Below are 13,705 nucleotides of genomic sequence, written 5' to 3'. Positions count from 1 at the left end.
ATGACAGAAACAGACTGGTTAAAGATGAATGGACAGAGAAGTACACGTTTATTCTCCAGTCCACAATAGCTGTGTCTTATCTGTTCAGAGTCATGATGCAAGTCAGAAGTGCTAGCGTGAAACTCCATGAAGCAAAAACTCTATGAAACAAAACATAACCACTTCAAATTGACGCCTATTATCAATATCCATAAACGAATCATTAATGGTTAAGCGTTGAAAGGTAACTTGTTGCCATTCGGTCGTGGTAGCTGTTTACCAGGAATTGTCAGGAATTTTAGAAAGTGGCACCTTCACAAATATTTTTGTTGAATACCCCGTTTTAACTTGATAGATCACTCATCTACATGGAAGAATATTTAGATTTTCATTCAGTTTTTTTTTATTGTTTTTTTTTTGCAAAATAAGCAAGCATCTTCACTAGAATTTAGTCAATATGAAGACAATATGCTGTTTGACAATGTGAAGTAAATATACTGCTGAAACACTTGTGAAAGAACAAAATGGGGTTAACTGCTATCAATAATCTGCACTATTTGCACTATTTGCACTATTGTCACTAGGTTCACTTTAAACAGAACTGTGTACTGGTCGGCGCTGCACTGGGACTTACTATGCTCATTGTCTGTTCCCGTAGTCACTGTACTGTCTTGTACTGTTTTGTACTGTCTTGTACTGTTTTGTACTGTTTTGTGCTTGTCTGCACATGTTTGCACTTGTGCACTTTATTGTATAATTTATGTAGTCCCTTGTAGTTCTGTGTTGTTCTGTGTTTCTTATGTAGCACCTTGGTCCTGGAGAAACGTTGTTTCGTTTCACTATGTACTTGTATATGGCTGAAATGACAATAAACTCCACTTCACTTGACAATAACACACATTTCAACAACAAAAAATACTGTTAGATGTATCGAGAAACTTTCACAAGTTTCAAACACTTTACCTCAGAAGATTTCATAAAGGTTTATGAGAATATATGGATCGCTGCCGGTCAAACACTATTGACAGAAACATCAGCACCAATGAAGACAATGAGATCTGAGAAAAGCAATATTATTAATGTTGCAGCTCTGATGTTAAAGGAACACATTAAATATCCATCCATCCATCCATCCATTCTCCGTACCACTTATCCTACACTGGGTTGCGGGGAAGCCTGAAGCCTATCCCAGGGGGCTTGGGGCACAAGATGGAGTACACCCTGGACGGGGTGCCAACCCATCGCATGGCACAATCTCACACTACGGACAATTTGGAAACGCCAATCAGCCTACAACACATCTTTGAACTGAGGGAGGAAACCAGGATACCCTGAGGAAACACGGGAAGAACATGCAAACTCCGCGCATGCAGTGTGGAGGCGGAATTCAAGCCTACAACCCTGGAGGTGCGAGGCAACAGTGCTAACCACTAAACCTCCATGCCCTTCCCCCCACCTTTAACTATGTTTAATTGAAATATTTGTTGTGCGATTCATGTGATCATCTGTTGGTTGGTGCTGTATTTTTGTTATTCCTGCAGTACTGACGTCACAGCAGGATATTGTTATTGCTAGCACAGATATAATAGTGTTTAATAAGAGAAACAATTTCTTAAACATAATGGATTACAGTCAGGTTACACTGTTAGCTCCCAAACAAATGAACGAGAGCTTCCTTTCTCAAACAGACATCCATAGTACTCTAGAGACTCCCAAATGTCATGTCTATTAATGTTTTTTTAACTGCTTCACAATGAGAGCAGGTACAAGTAAATGTACTATTTTTTTAAATACAATATTGTAATAATATAAAAGCACATGCCTATAACAGTTCAGAATACGAAAGACTAGCAAAGTGTGTAAAATAAACAGTCATCTTTAGTGCTATTTCTCTCCCTACAGTTAGCTGTTGTCATGCATGAAATATCCACTGAAGCATTTTGTTGTTCATTTGCCAAACAAGTTACTGTAGCGCAAATCCCAAAGGAAGAGGATGACATCATTCTTACCTCTGAGAGGTCGTTTTGTACTTCTGCCTGCAAAACAAAAAAATAAAAATGATTGTATTAGACCCGAATGTAAGCGGGAATTGAGAACTAAGTTTGGCTAAATGCATCGGAAAGAAAAGCTAGGAGTGTTGTAGCATTTGTGTTCTCATGTCCCGGTTCCCTCTGCTAAGAGTGTGTGTTAAGTATCATGTTAGGTGTCCTTGGTCCATTCCACGAGTGTGTGTGTGTGTGTGTGTATGTGTGTGTGAGATTGTCCTCAGTCCTTTCTCTGTACAGAGGGCCAGAGTTCAGAGCCAACCGATGTGTGTAGGATGCCTCGTTATGTGTGAATCTCTCAGAAGTTCACAGTTTCACACTACATGCCATGCACCAAGCTGCTCTGTTTTAATCAATATGACTTGTCTAATTTTCTTTAAAAATCACTGTATAACTATAATAACACTTGCTGGTTCTGCAACGACAATATGAATTTAATTATTTTAAAAAATTATTTAAATTGTATAATGGATGTTCAAATCTTTACACAGGAAATCTTTTTAATAAAAATAAAAACATCAGCACATTCTGTTCTCTCTCCAAAATGTTTTATTCTGTTCCAGCAGTGACACAGCAGAGCAGGTGAAAAACGCTGTAGAATGCTGAGTCCCTGGTGAGGTGTGTTGAAACTGTAACAGAATAAAACTGTGGACTTCAGGAACTGATTGGGAACCTTTAGTTTACACTGAAGGTGTTTGGTTGTTTAGATGTTTCTAGAACATTCTTCCTCACACTAGTACCTCTGGCTTTTTACTTTTTTAATGAACATTATTAAGCCAGGGCTCCTGTTTCCTGTTTGCATGGAGTTTCACATGTTCTACTCTCGTCTGTGTGGGTTTCCTCCGGGTTCTCCGGTTTCCTCCAACCTCCCAAAAACATTCCAGTTGGTGGATTGGCTATGCTAAATTCCCAATGGTTGTGAATGAGTGAGTGAGTGTGGGTGTGTGGGAATGCATGGTGCTCTGTGATGGACTAGTGTCCCACCTCACGCGAGTGTTTGTTGGAGAATTTGGTATTTAACTGTGAACACCGGTATTTAATTGAAAATGTCTGGAAAATGTTGGTGTTTGATGGTGAATGTTGGAGAATGCTAGCCTTTGTTGGAATTTGACAGAGGATACTAATGAATCTTGGTGGATGTTTAATGTCTTTTGGTGGTTGATGGAGAAAATTGTTGTTTGTTGGTGGTTGAAGGAAGATGCTGGAGTTTGTTGGTGTTTTATGAAGAATGTTGGTGTTTGTTGGTGATCGATGGATAACATTTGATCCTTAATGGAGAATGTTGGTGTTTGTGTTCTTTGGAAAATGTTTGTGTTGTTTGGTGTTTTATAGACAATGTTGGTGTTTGATGGACAATATTGATGGAAGTTGGTGTTTGATAGAGAAGGTTAGCTTTTGTTGATGTTAGATGGAGAAAGTTGGTGTTTTTTGGTTATTGTACAACGATGGTGTTAAATAGAGAATGTTGGTGTTTGTTGGTGTTTATTGGAGTTTATTTGTGTTTGATGGAATGTTGATGTTTACTGCAGATTACTGATGTAAGTTGGCATTTAATAAAGTTTTTGTTGGTGTTTGCTGGAGGATGTTGATGTCTATTGGAGAATACATGTATAAGTTAGCATTCGACAGAAAGTCTTGTTTTCTGTAGGTGTTTGCTGGTGATTATGTAGAATGTTGGTATTTTGTTTGGAGTAGTGTTTGTGTTTGGAGTTGATGTTTCCTAAAAAGATTGATGTGAATTGGCATTTAAGAGAGACGTTTTTTTTGTTGGTGTTTGATGGATATTAGTGTTTTTTAATGTTTAATGGAGAATGCTGGTGTTTGCATTTGATGGAGTAGGTTGGTGTTTGTTGCAGAATTTTGATTTATGTAGGTGTTTGAAAGATTAGGTTGCTTTTGTTGGTGTTTAATGGAGGACACTGGTGTTTGTTGATGTTCTATGGACAATATTGGTATATGTGTTTGATGGAGTACAGTGTGTTGGTGTTTGTTGTAGAATATTGATGTTAGTAGGTGTTTGATAGAGATGTTTGTTTTTCGTTGGTGTTTGATGGAGGGCATTGGTGTTTGTTGGTGTATGATGGAGAATTCTGGTATTTGTGTTTGATAGAGAACAGTATGTTGGTGTTTGCTGAAGAATATTAATGTAAACTGGTGTTTTCGTTGGTGTTTGACGGAGAACATTGGTGTTAGTTGGGGTTTAATGTAGGTTGTTGGTGTCTAATGGAGTATGTTGATGTTTGTTCGAGAATATTAATGTAAGTTAGCTTTTAACAGAGAAGGCCGTTCTTTGTTGGTGTTTGATGGAGTATGTTGATGTTTGTTGGAGTATACTGAGTTAGCATTTGACAGGGAAGTCTGTTCTGTGTTGGTGTTTGTAGGTGTTTTCTGGAGGATGTTGTTGTATGTTAGTGTTTTAAACGGAATATTGAATTATTTTGCTCTGAGACTAAAAATGCTGAACTAAGAAGCCAAGTTCCATCTTTCTCTGGACTTATGGATTCTGAGTGTGGCAGCACCATTAAGCTTAGACATAGGAAGTTACCACAGAACCCTAAATGAAAAGAGCTGGAATGTGCATGGGAATGGTGAAGATCAAGCAAATTTTTTTAATGCCTAAATTGTTACTGCTTGTGTGGAGAATAACTGCTACTAACTACAGCCTTTTATTCATTTGTTTTGCCACCACACAATAAAGAATGAGCTGTGTCACACAAAATTGCACATAAGCACTATACGAGAATTAATCTGTAAAGCTTACATACAGTAATTATGTAAACATACGGAGCATTAAATGTCATAAGGAAATTAAACCGTTCTGGGGCTAAGACTCAGGCAAAAATTATGGCACTGGCTTCTCTCAAGCAGCATGTTTTCAAGTCCAAAACAAGACCAAAGGTCCAAGTAAAGTGTGTAGCATATGTGGGTTGAGGTCATACAACTATCTTAAAGCGAGCAGGAAGATAAGCACAGCTTGTCATGAATGTAACTATTTATCCAGCGCTCACGCTACACTCCCAGCACTACAGAAATTCAGTTTGCTTTCTTGTTTTATTACTTGACAACTACAAAACACTGTGACAGTTCCATTACTGAAAGCCTACGGTATGTGTCAGCATTTGAAACATGCACTCGAAACTACACACTCCTCCTCCACCTGCATAAACTCCATCCATAAACTCAGTTTACACCTGGTCAAGAGACAAGTGCGTTCAGCAACTTACATTCCCCTGAGACGGAGCCACATTTTCTCCGTCTGCTCGTTCCTGCTGTACTTCATAGAGTTGTTCTCCAGCCCGTCCACGTCGTTGGAGAGTGAATCCATGGCTTGCAAAAATACGTGTGTGTGTATGTGTGTGTGAGAGTGTGTGTACTGTCCTATGGTGTAACAGAATCGGCAGGTAGTAGGTTGAGCATGTGCGTGTTGGCGCTCGCTGTCCTCAGACTCAGAGCGCAGAGTCCATCCTGGAGTCCGCCAGCTCCACAGAGCATCAGGCAAATAGTGTGTGTGTGTGTGTGTGTGTGTGTGTGAATGAGAGTGTGAGTGTATGAGAGAGAAAGTAGCGTCGCAGTAGTGACAGCACAGCACACCTCTCGCAGTGACACACAAGCTACATATACACACACACGCACACAGACACAGTTGCACAAAGGTCTTGTTCACACGGACTCCCGCCTCCTATCTATCATTCTCTCTCTCTCTCTCTCTCTCTCTCTCTCTAACCGGAACTGCAGCTTACTGAGGATCCATCCACACTCGCTATAACTGAAATCTTTCCAGTTCCCTTTAACTCCTCTTCTCTTCTCTTCTCTCCCTCCCTCTCTCTCTCCCTCTCTTTCTCCCTCCCTCTGTTTCCTCACTTGCTCCTTCTCTCACTGTTATGATGGAGGCGTGCTCTCCTCATGACACTAGCGTATCTGATCTCCTGATGATGACACGTTCATATTCCTGATAAACACACATACACACAGGCACACACACAAACACACACACACACACACTGGGTCCTACACACTCAAAGAGCCTGGTGCTGCTAGAAGCGTCATAGCTATGGTTTCCGTGTCGACCAGATTCAGACAGTGAGCAGATGGGCTTAGCCTGGGAGGCAACTCCCCCTCTTTCTCTCTCTTTCTCTCTCTCTCTCTCTCTCTCTCTCTCACACACACACACACACACACACTCCCTGTTTCTCTGGCGGAGCACCAGCACAGCAGCCTCAGACACACCAAAACAGCAAGAGCGGGAGAGAGACAGATAAGGAAATGGGTGTTGATATCATCATCATCATCATCATCATCATCATCATCATCAGCATCATCATGCACCTGCTGCTCGGCTTTTCCTTTCCCGCTAGCCTCTCTCCTGATTCATGAGCGCACACACAGCAAGCACTATAAACAACTGGTAATGCAGTGACAACAACCTGAAGAATAAATGTGATGTTGTTGTTTTCCAGCGCTGATGGTGTGTAAAGGCTAATGGAATTACACGGAGTGCTACTACCCGTTTACACCCCCACCTGCACCCCCCCCTCACTTCCATTCCCACGCATGCATGCATCACAATTTCACAGTGCTCTTTGTGTCATTGGTGGTTTTTGTTTTTATATATATATATATATATATATATATATATATATATATATATATATATATATCCACACTCACCTTCCACTATATTAGGAACACCTGTGCACCTGTCATTCATGCAGTTACCCAAATAGCCAGTCATTTGGCAGCAGTGCAATGAATAAAATCTTGCAGATGCAAACGTGATCTCAATGGCATGGTTGTTGCTTCGAGTATTTCAGAAATTGCTGATCTCCTGGGATTTTTACACACAAGAGTGTCTAGAGTTTATACAGAACGGTGCGAAAAACAAAAAACATCCAGTGAGCGGCAGTTCTGCGGGAAGAAATGCCTTGATGGTGAGAGAGGTAAGAGGAGACTGGGTTGAAGATGTTTTGAGCTGATAAGAAATATTAGGAACATAGGAAGCATATATATATATATATATATATATATATATATATATGTATATATATATATATATATAGAGAGAGAGAGAGAGAGAGGGGGAGAGAGAGTATGTGTGTATGTAAATTCTGTGTATGTAATATTGTAATACTGAGGAAACAGCAGCATTAAATTATATCTTCAGATTAGCAAATACTCAGTCTGCATCCCAAACCACCTCACAGCCATAAGATTTATCTGTGCTGTGGAGAGAAATCCACCACCACCATGTTAAAAAAAAACACTCTTCTGGAAGTAGCTTACGATACCAGATTTATATCCAGCAGCTTGCCCTTAGGCTCCAGAAACATTATTGTCTTACCAAATATAAAACCTGCACACGTTATATCCCTTTCTCACCCATTAGTATGGAAAAAACTCTGAGATTTCAGGACAAAAGAAACAGATAGTTATTGTCTTGCAAAAATAAAAAAATAAGTAAACTTTGTCATTTGCTTGTATTTCCTCATTTGCAAGTCGCTTTGGATAAAAGTGTCTGCTAAATGAATAAATGTAAATGTAAACAAGTCGAACTCAACGCCAACGACATCAGTGAGGATGCCTCCTCCACCAACAAGTCCAGTCCTTCTTGTTACTAATTTGTATGCCTGAAATACCCTTAAAATATACTTCAAACAGGAAGGATGCTACCAAAGAAAAACTATTTCAGGCATTTAATAGGGGTAGTGGTGGCTCAGTGGTTAAGGCTCTGGGTTACTGATCAGAAGGTTGGAGGTTCAAGCTCCAGCACTGCCGAGCTGCCACTGGTGGGCCCTTGAGCAAGGCCCTTAACCCTCTCTGCTCCAGGGGTGCTGTATCATGGCTGACCCTGTGCTCTGACCCCAGCTTCCTAACAAGCTGGGATATGCAAAGACAAGAAGTTCGCTGTAATGTATATGTGACAAATAAAGGCTTCTGCTCTGCATTTTACCTCGCTGTGACCATGACCCTGTTTGGATCAATTCCAAAATCTAATCAGTTCATCTGCTGGTTACAGTGATACGTACACATAAATCCTACAAACATTCAACCGCTCATTCTTGAGATATTGCGCTAACAAGAATCTCGGACAGACACACAGATGGACAACCCAAAAACATAATGCCTCCATATGTACAGATGTAATCAGGTAAAATACCAAATAAACACAATAAACTGTTCCAAAAACTTTGGAAAAGACACATGACATACTGACAAGCTCAGCATACAGGTCCTGTGTAATCTTTATTATTATTATTATTATTATTATTATTATTATTATTATGGTAGTAATTAGTTGTTTAGCTGTTTTTTTCCCCCAAAAGTACTGACAAATCTTTGTTTTGTCTGAAAACTGTGAATTTAGCAGCGTGTAAATTAATTTAACTGCAATAGCAATATCATCAGTATTAGTAAGATGTTTTAAAGGTCTTTTGATGTCTCTCTTTTACATTACGGGGGTAGCTTTAAGTTACAAGGTTTTTTTAACTACCATGTGGTACATTAGGGGGCATTTACAGGCCAAGTCCTAATGATGTACTCCTGAAGGATGCTGCTCTATTGGATTACACTCAGTGATGTAAAACAGCTTAATTATTTCACAATTAGCACAGGAACAAAAACAGGTCGTTTCCTCTATTAAATCAGTGCGCCTGGAAATGGGAAGATTAGCAGCTTGCTGGACAGAGAAAAATCTCCCTTCATTTAGGACTTAATGAAGAAAAAACAGGGTGTTAATTTTTAATATAATGATCATTTTTAGCTTTGTGGCAGAGCAAGACATCTGGCATGACTTTTTAGATCGTTTGACTAGTTGTGCTATTTTCCCATGCAGAAAATGTGAAGAATGAAGAATAAAAAAACACAGCAGAGAATGTTTTACTGCTGTGTAGTTCACAAACAATGCACTGATGAATTATCATTTAGATTAAAAAAAACACTTGTTTGTCTTGCAGTGAAAACATAAATGAATGAAGGCATGTATTAGCATTTTGTTTCATCCCAAGTGATTGTAATAAATGATGAGATTCATAAAGTCGAGATGGCCACAACTAAAACGCAAAGCGCAAACCTCACATTCATGTTTCAGATGGATGAGAGACGTTGCCATGGAAACACACGCGCTGCCTGGCTACACAAAATGGCTTTGCAGGGACGGATTACTTCACAGAGTGAAAGAGTGAGATAAAGTGAGGGGGGTGCAGAGGAAGAATGTGTCAAGAATCAACCTTGAGCTGAATTTGTCACTCTTTTTTATTATTACTGATAGAACAGTGCCTGCACATCCATGTCTGTGCCAACAGTAGACAACTAGGTTGGCTATAAAGCATTTTTATTTACTTTATTTTTTTTAAATGTTGGATCAAAGTATCTTGATTTATTATGCAGCATAAAGTAGTAGTGCTCTATCATAGGTGAAAGTCCTCCTTTGACCATCATCCATTCAAGAAGATGCGACTTTGTCAACTTTTATATGGCTACATGTCACCAGCTCTCACATACAGTACTCTTACTGTGTACAGTTGGTGTTATTGCTAACTTATAATGCACAAAATGGACTTGTTTCTCAATATATGAGGGATTGGATATCTAGTTACTGTCTACCATGCTGGTCCAATCGCAAAGTGTTAACCTCCTGTCAGTACAATGAATATCAGCTGTTGGAGAGCTTTTTCTTTGAGTTCCTCATATACATTCCATATATATATATATATATATATATATATATATATATATATATATATATATATATATATATATATATATATATACATATATATATATATATGTATACACACACACACATATATATATATATATATATATATATATATAATGTATTTATGTATATGCATATAAATACATAAATAATTGTTTGATGTTTTGCTGGCCCAAAGGTTGAAGGTGGAATTCTACATAATACGTGATTTGAACGATAATATAATTTGATTTGTATGTTTCATATTTTAACATGGACTGTTATTTTAGGGGGGAAAAAATGTCACTGCACATACAAATTCCCTCTGAGATGAGTGTGTTTGATAAAAACCACCACACAATCACTCAGACAGAACTACACTCAAGGGCACAAAGCTAATTATGGTAGCTGGGTCATAGAGCATTGAGTCTACTGAGAGGTTGTAGCTGACGCTTTTCCATTTCCATATGACCACTCAAGGTTGTTACTGGTGTGATGGTGTTAATGGAGTGAGGAAGTCCTCTGGCCTGAATTAAATCTTCAAGAATCTAGGCATAAGGCCTTTCGTCCTTGAATTGCCCCTCCTAAGGTCTCTTCAAATTTTTTTCCAAGTATGTTTTTGATGGAGCTTGTCCTTGTTTTAATTAATGATCTAACACATTACGGGTGTCAATTATTAAAAGCATGTAAAACTCATTGACACACTGGCATTCATGAATGTACTTAAATGTGACATGAATGAAGAGAAGAGAGAGACAGAAACGGTGACAGAGATAGGCCAGCTGGAGACGATGACTCAGAGAAGAAATATTGGTTGATTTTCCTGTTTAAGTAATAAAGGAAAGTTTTACACAGATTCATAGACCAAAGGCAGATGCAGTAGGAAGCTTGAGAAGTTTGTTCATAACACCAGTGAGATTCTTTGGGTCTACTGCCAGTACTCTTATTGATAATATAAGAAAACAGGAAGAGCTGTACTATTATATAAAACAAAACACCTATGTGCAGTTTTCTTGTCATTCAAGCCAAGTTATCAGGTCAAGCAGGATTTTATTGTTATCCCATCAATTTAATTGTAGAGAGAGAGGAAATATTGTTCCTCAATAACTATTATGCAACACAATACACTACAAGAGTACAGTACATTGGACTAAATTAATAAAGTGTAGATAAGAGCTAAAACATTGCAGTACAATAGATTAAAGGCATAGGACAGTATACTAGGTTTATGGCAGTAGTACACAGTACTTAGAACACATGGAACAGAGCAGAAGACAAGCATGAGGATGACTGTTTAAAAGCAAAATGCAAATTTTACCATCTGTAATTGACTGCAATATTAAAAATGCTTGATTTGCAGGATAATGATAAGAATTATGGGGAAACAATCAATTCAGTTTTATAATCAGATACCAGCTTTCAAAACGCCCACAATGCTCCTGCTCAATCACATCATCATCAAAACACAGAAGAGTGCTTACACAATCAGTACAATTGACAGCGATAAAGTTTAAATCTGCGATTAAAATCAACACTACTCTGGCGAAACTGGCCTGATATTGAATCAGCATCAGATTGGATTATGTTGACTGTCATGACACAGGTTTTGTTTGTGAACATCAGATGAAATTTATCTTAAAGCCACCTCTGATATGTCAGACAAATTGCCAACGAAGGGTCATGTTACTAAGTAGATGTCAGAATCGCTTTAGTATTAAAGTATGATATCAGTATTGTAGTGAAAGTGGAAAAAATGCATAATAAAAAAACCTTTAGGATGTAGGTAGAGTGGTGGAATATTTTAAGTGTCCTTGATGGAGAGGAGAAAGACCCCAAGAGACCATTTGTTCTTTGTTGTTTTCACTATTGCTGGAGGGTCTTACCATATTGATGAGAAAGATGGAGAGGAAATTAAAAAAAAGAAAGAGAGAGAGAGAGAGAGAGAGAGAGAGTGAGAATATTATAGACATTGGGTGAAGGAAAGTAAAATCATCAAACAGAGAGACAGAGAGATAAAGGCAATGAGAATATGAAAGTGACACAGCGAAGGCCAAGAATGAATGGAGAGAGAAAAGAGAGCAGGTGAATAGGAAAAAAGCAACAGTGAGAAAATATGAGTGATATAGTGAAGGAGAAGGAGGGAGAGAGAGAGATTGCAGGAAGAGAAACAGAGAGGAAGACACAACCTGAAAACAGAAATGGAGTTCTTTTATCCAAGTCAGATCTAACAACAACAATTCACTTCAATCAGTGTGCTGCAGTTTTCTGATCTGTGCTGCAGCCGGTGAACAAATTCCAATGTATTACCCAGAAAATTGGTGCAATATTGAAAATGATAACATACAAGCTTTACACTGAGTTGCCAGTTTATTAGGTACAGCCAAGTAGCAGCTTTCTGGATGTTCAGTGGTCTTGGACTGGGTTTGTGTAGAATTTGTGCTACAATTTTATACCATGAAGAAATAACTGCTCCTGCTCCTGTAAATTCAACAGCTACACAGTCTTGCAGCAAATAGCCCTCTCTGGCTCTTTCCAAAGGTCAAGAGACTGTGCACTGAAACCGCTGAAGCAACTAAACTTATACTGATGTGCCTAAGGAGCCAAATGCAATATTTCAAGAATGTGAGGATTTTGATTGCCATATACAGGCTTGGGTTCAAATCCCAAATCTGATACATTTTTACTGCCAAATTTTAAGGCTCTGTACTTCTGATTAGAAGGATGGGAGTTAAATTCCTGACCCTTCTTGAGATGCCACTGTTAGGCCCTTGTGTTGGCCTTTAGTTGTTTAATTGTTAGTTGCTTTGGATATAAGATCCAATATCAATGTCAATGTCTTTCTTATGGAATGATTTAATAATAACTATGACATGGTGCATTATCCTAGTGGAATATAGCCAGTAAAAGATGAATGTGGTTACCAGTGCATTACCACTCAGGTGCTTTCCACTGGGCATAAAGGGCCCTAATATAAGGCTGGGTTGCATTCCCCACACTACACAACTTCCTCCACCAGCCTGTACAATTGACACAACCAGGACAACTCCTGTTGGACTTATATTGATTTAGCTAAATTCTGATACTGATTCTGAATAGCATGATGCTAAAGGAAGCTGGATTTGTCTGACCAGGTGATTTTTTTTTTTTTTGGACAATTTTTTGGATCCCATGAGAGATATTTTTTCCTCACTGACAACAGCAGAACCTGACATACTATAGCCCAAGGTCTGACAAGCAGCGCACTCTGAGCTGACGTTTTGCACACCAATGCTGAATTTGAATGTGCTTTACCTGGTTGTAGCCCGAAATGTTACTTACATTATTACTACTTTCTTTGATCGAGAAGCTGTTTTTGACCACACTTCCACTGGGCCTCACTGATCAAACTGGATATGAATGAATTTATTCATAAATTGTTTATAAATTCACAGGAGCATTTACACACACTAAATATGGTACTTAGGAAAATTCAGTTAGTTTGGCCAAACATTTTTATCCTATGAGGGTTTGTGTACATGTGTGTACCTCGATTGACTGGCTTCAAATCATTTAACTGACAATGAGTTACTGCAGTTTTATACAGTACTGTATATGGATTACGCTGACGTTTAAATCACTTATTTATTTCAGTTATACACAAGAAATTAGACATTGCATATTAATAACAGGAAAGAAACCAATCCAAAATAAATCCATAAATTAAGACAAATAAGACTGGCCAATCAATTAGGTCAAAAGTAATGGTGCCCTATAAAAAAAGGAAGAGTCAGTGTGTATCACTGAGAGCTGACGCTCTGCAGTAGCTGAGCTGCATTTCTGGAAGATTTAGCAAATGTCACACTTCAGAGGTGCTCTTTCACCATTTAGCGAATTTTGTGGGAGTTACTAATCGCAAATTAGCTGTGCCATGAGCATGCTTGGTAATTTATGGATGATTGGCACTTTGCTGAATCTCTTTCACTTATGGCTGTTACTGAAATTGTTGGAA

At 38.5% G+C, this 13,705-nt stretch overlaps 1 protein-coding gene across 2 annotated transcripts in view; it reads right to left on the bottom strand.

Annotated features, from left to right (window-relative positions):
• The window catches only part of pde1a (phosphodiesterase 1A, calmodulin-dependent), a 146,458-nt gene that overhangs the window by 76,256 nt on the left and 56,497 nt on the right, over nucleotides 1–13,705 (bottom strand). The window contains exons 1-2 of one of the 2 annotated variants that reach the window (XM_026913226.3): nucleotides 5,249–6,103; nucleotides 1,989–2,015 (exon numbers count right to left, since the gene is read on the bottom strand). In XM_026913226.3, the coding sequence (XP_026769027.1) occupies nucleotides 1,989–2,015; nucleotides 5,249–5,349 (128 nt within the window). In that variant the 5' untranslated portion in view covers nucleotides 5,350–6,103. Of the gene's footprint in view, nucleotides 1–1,988; nucleotides 2,016–5,248; nucleotides 6,104–13,705 lie in introns of those variants that run through there. The other variant, XM_026913224.3, reaches the window with a different exon arrangement.

Source organism: Pangasianodon hypophthalmus, chromosome 5, assembly GCF_027358585.1.
Source record: "Pangasianodon hypophthalmus isolate fPanHyp1 chromosome 5, fPanHyp1.pri, whole genome shotgun sequence".
NCBI classification, from domain to species: Eukaryota; Metazoa; Chordata; class Actinopteri; order Siluriformes; family Pangasiidae; genus Pangasianodon; species Pangasianodon hypophthalmus.
The sequence above is the reverse complement of the archived record's forward strand: the minus strand, read 5'-3'. Positions and strand labels throughout refer to the sequence as shown.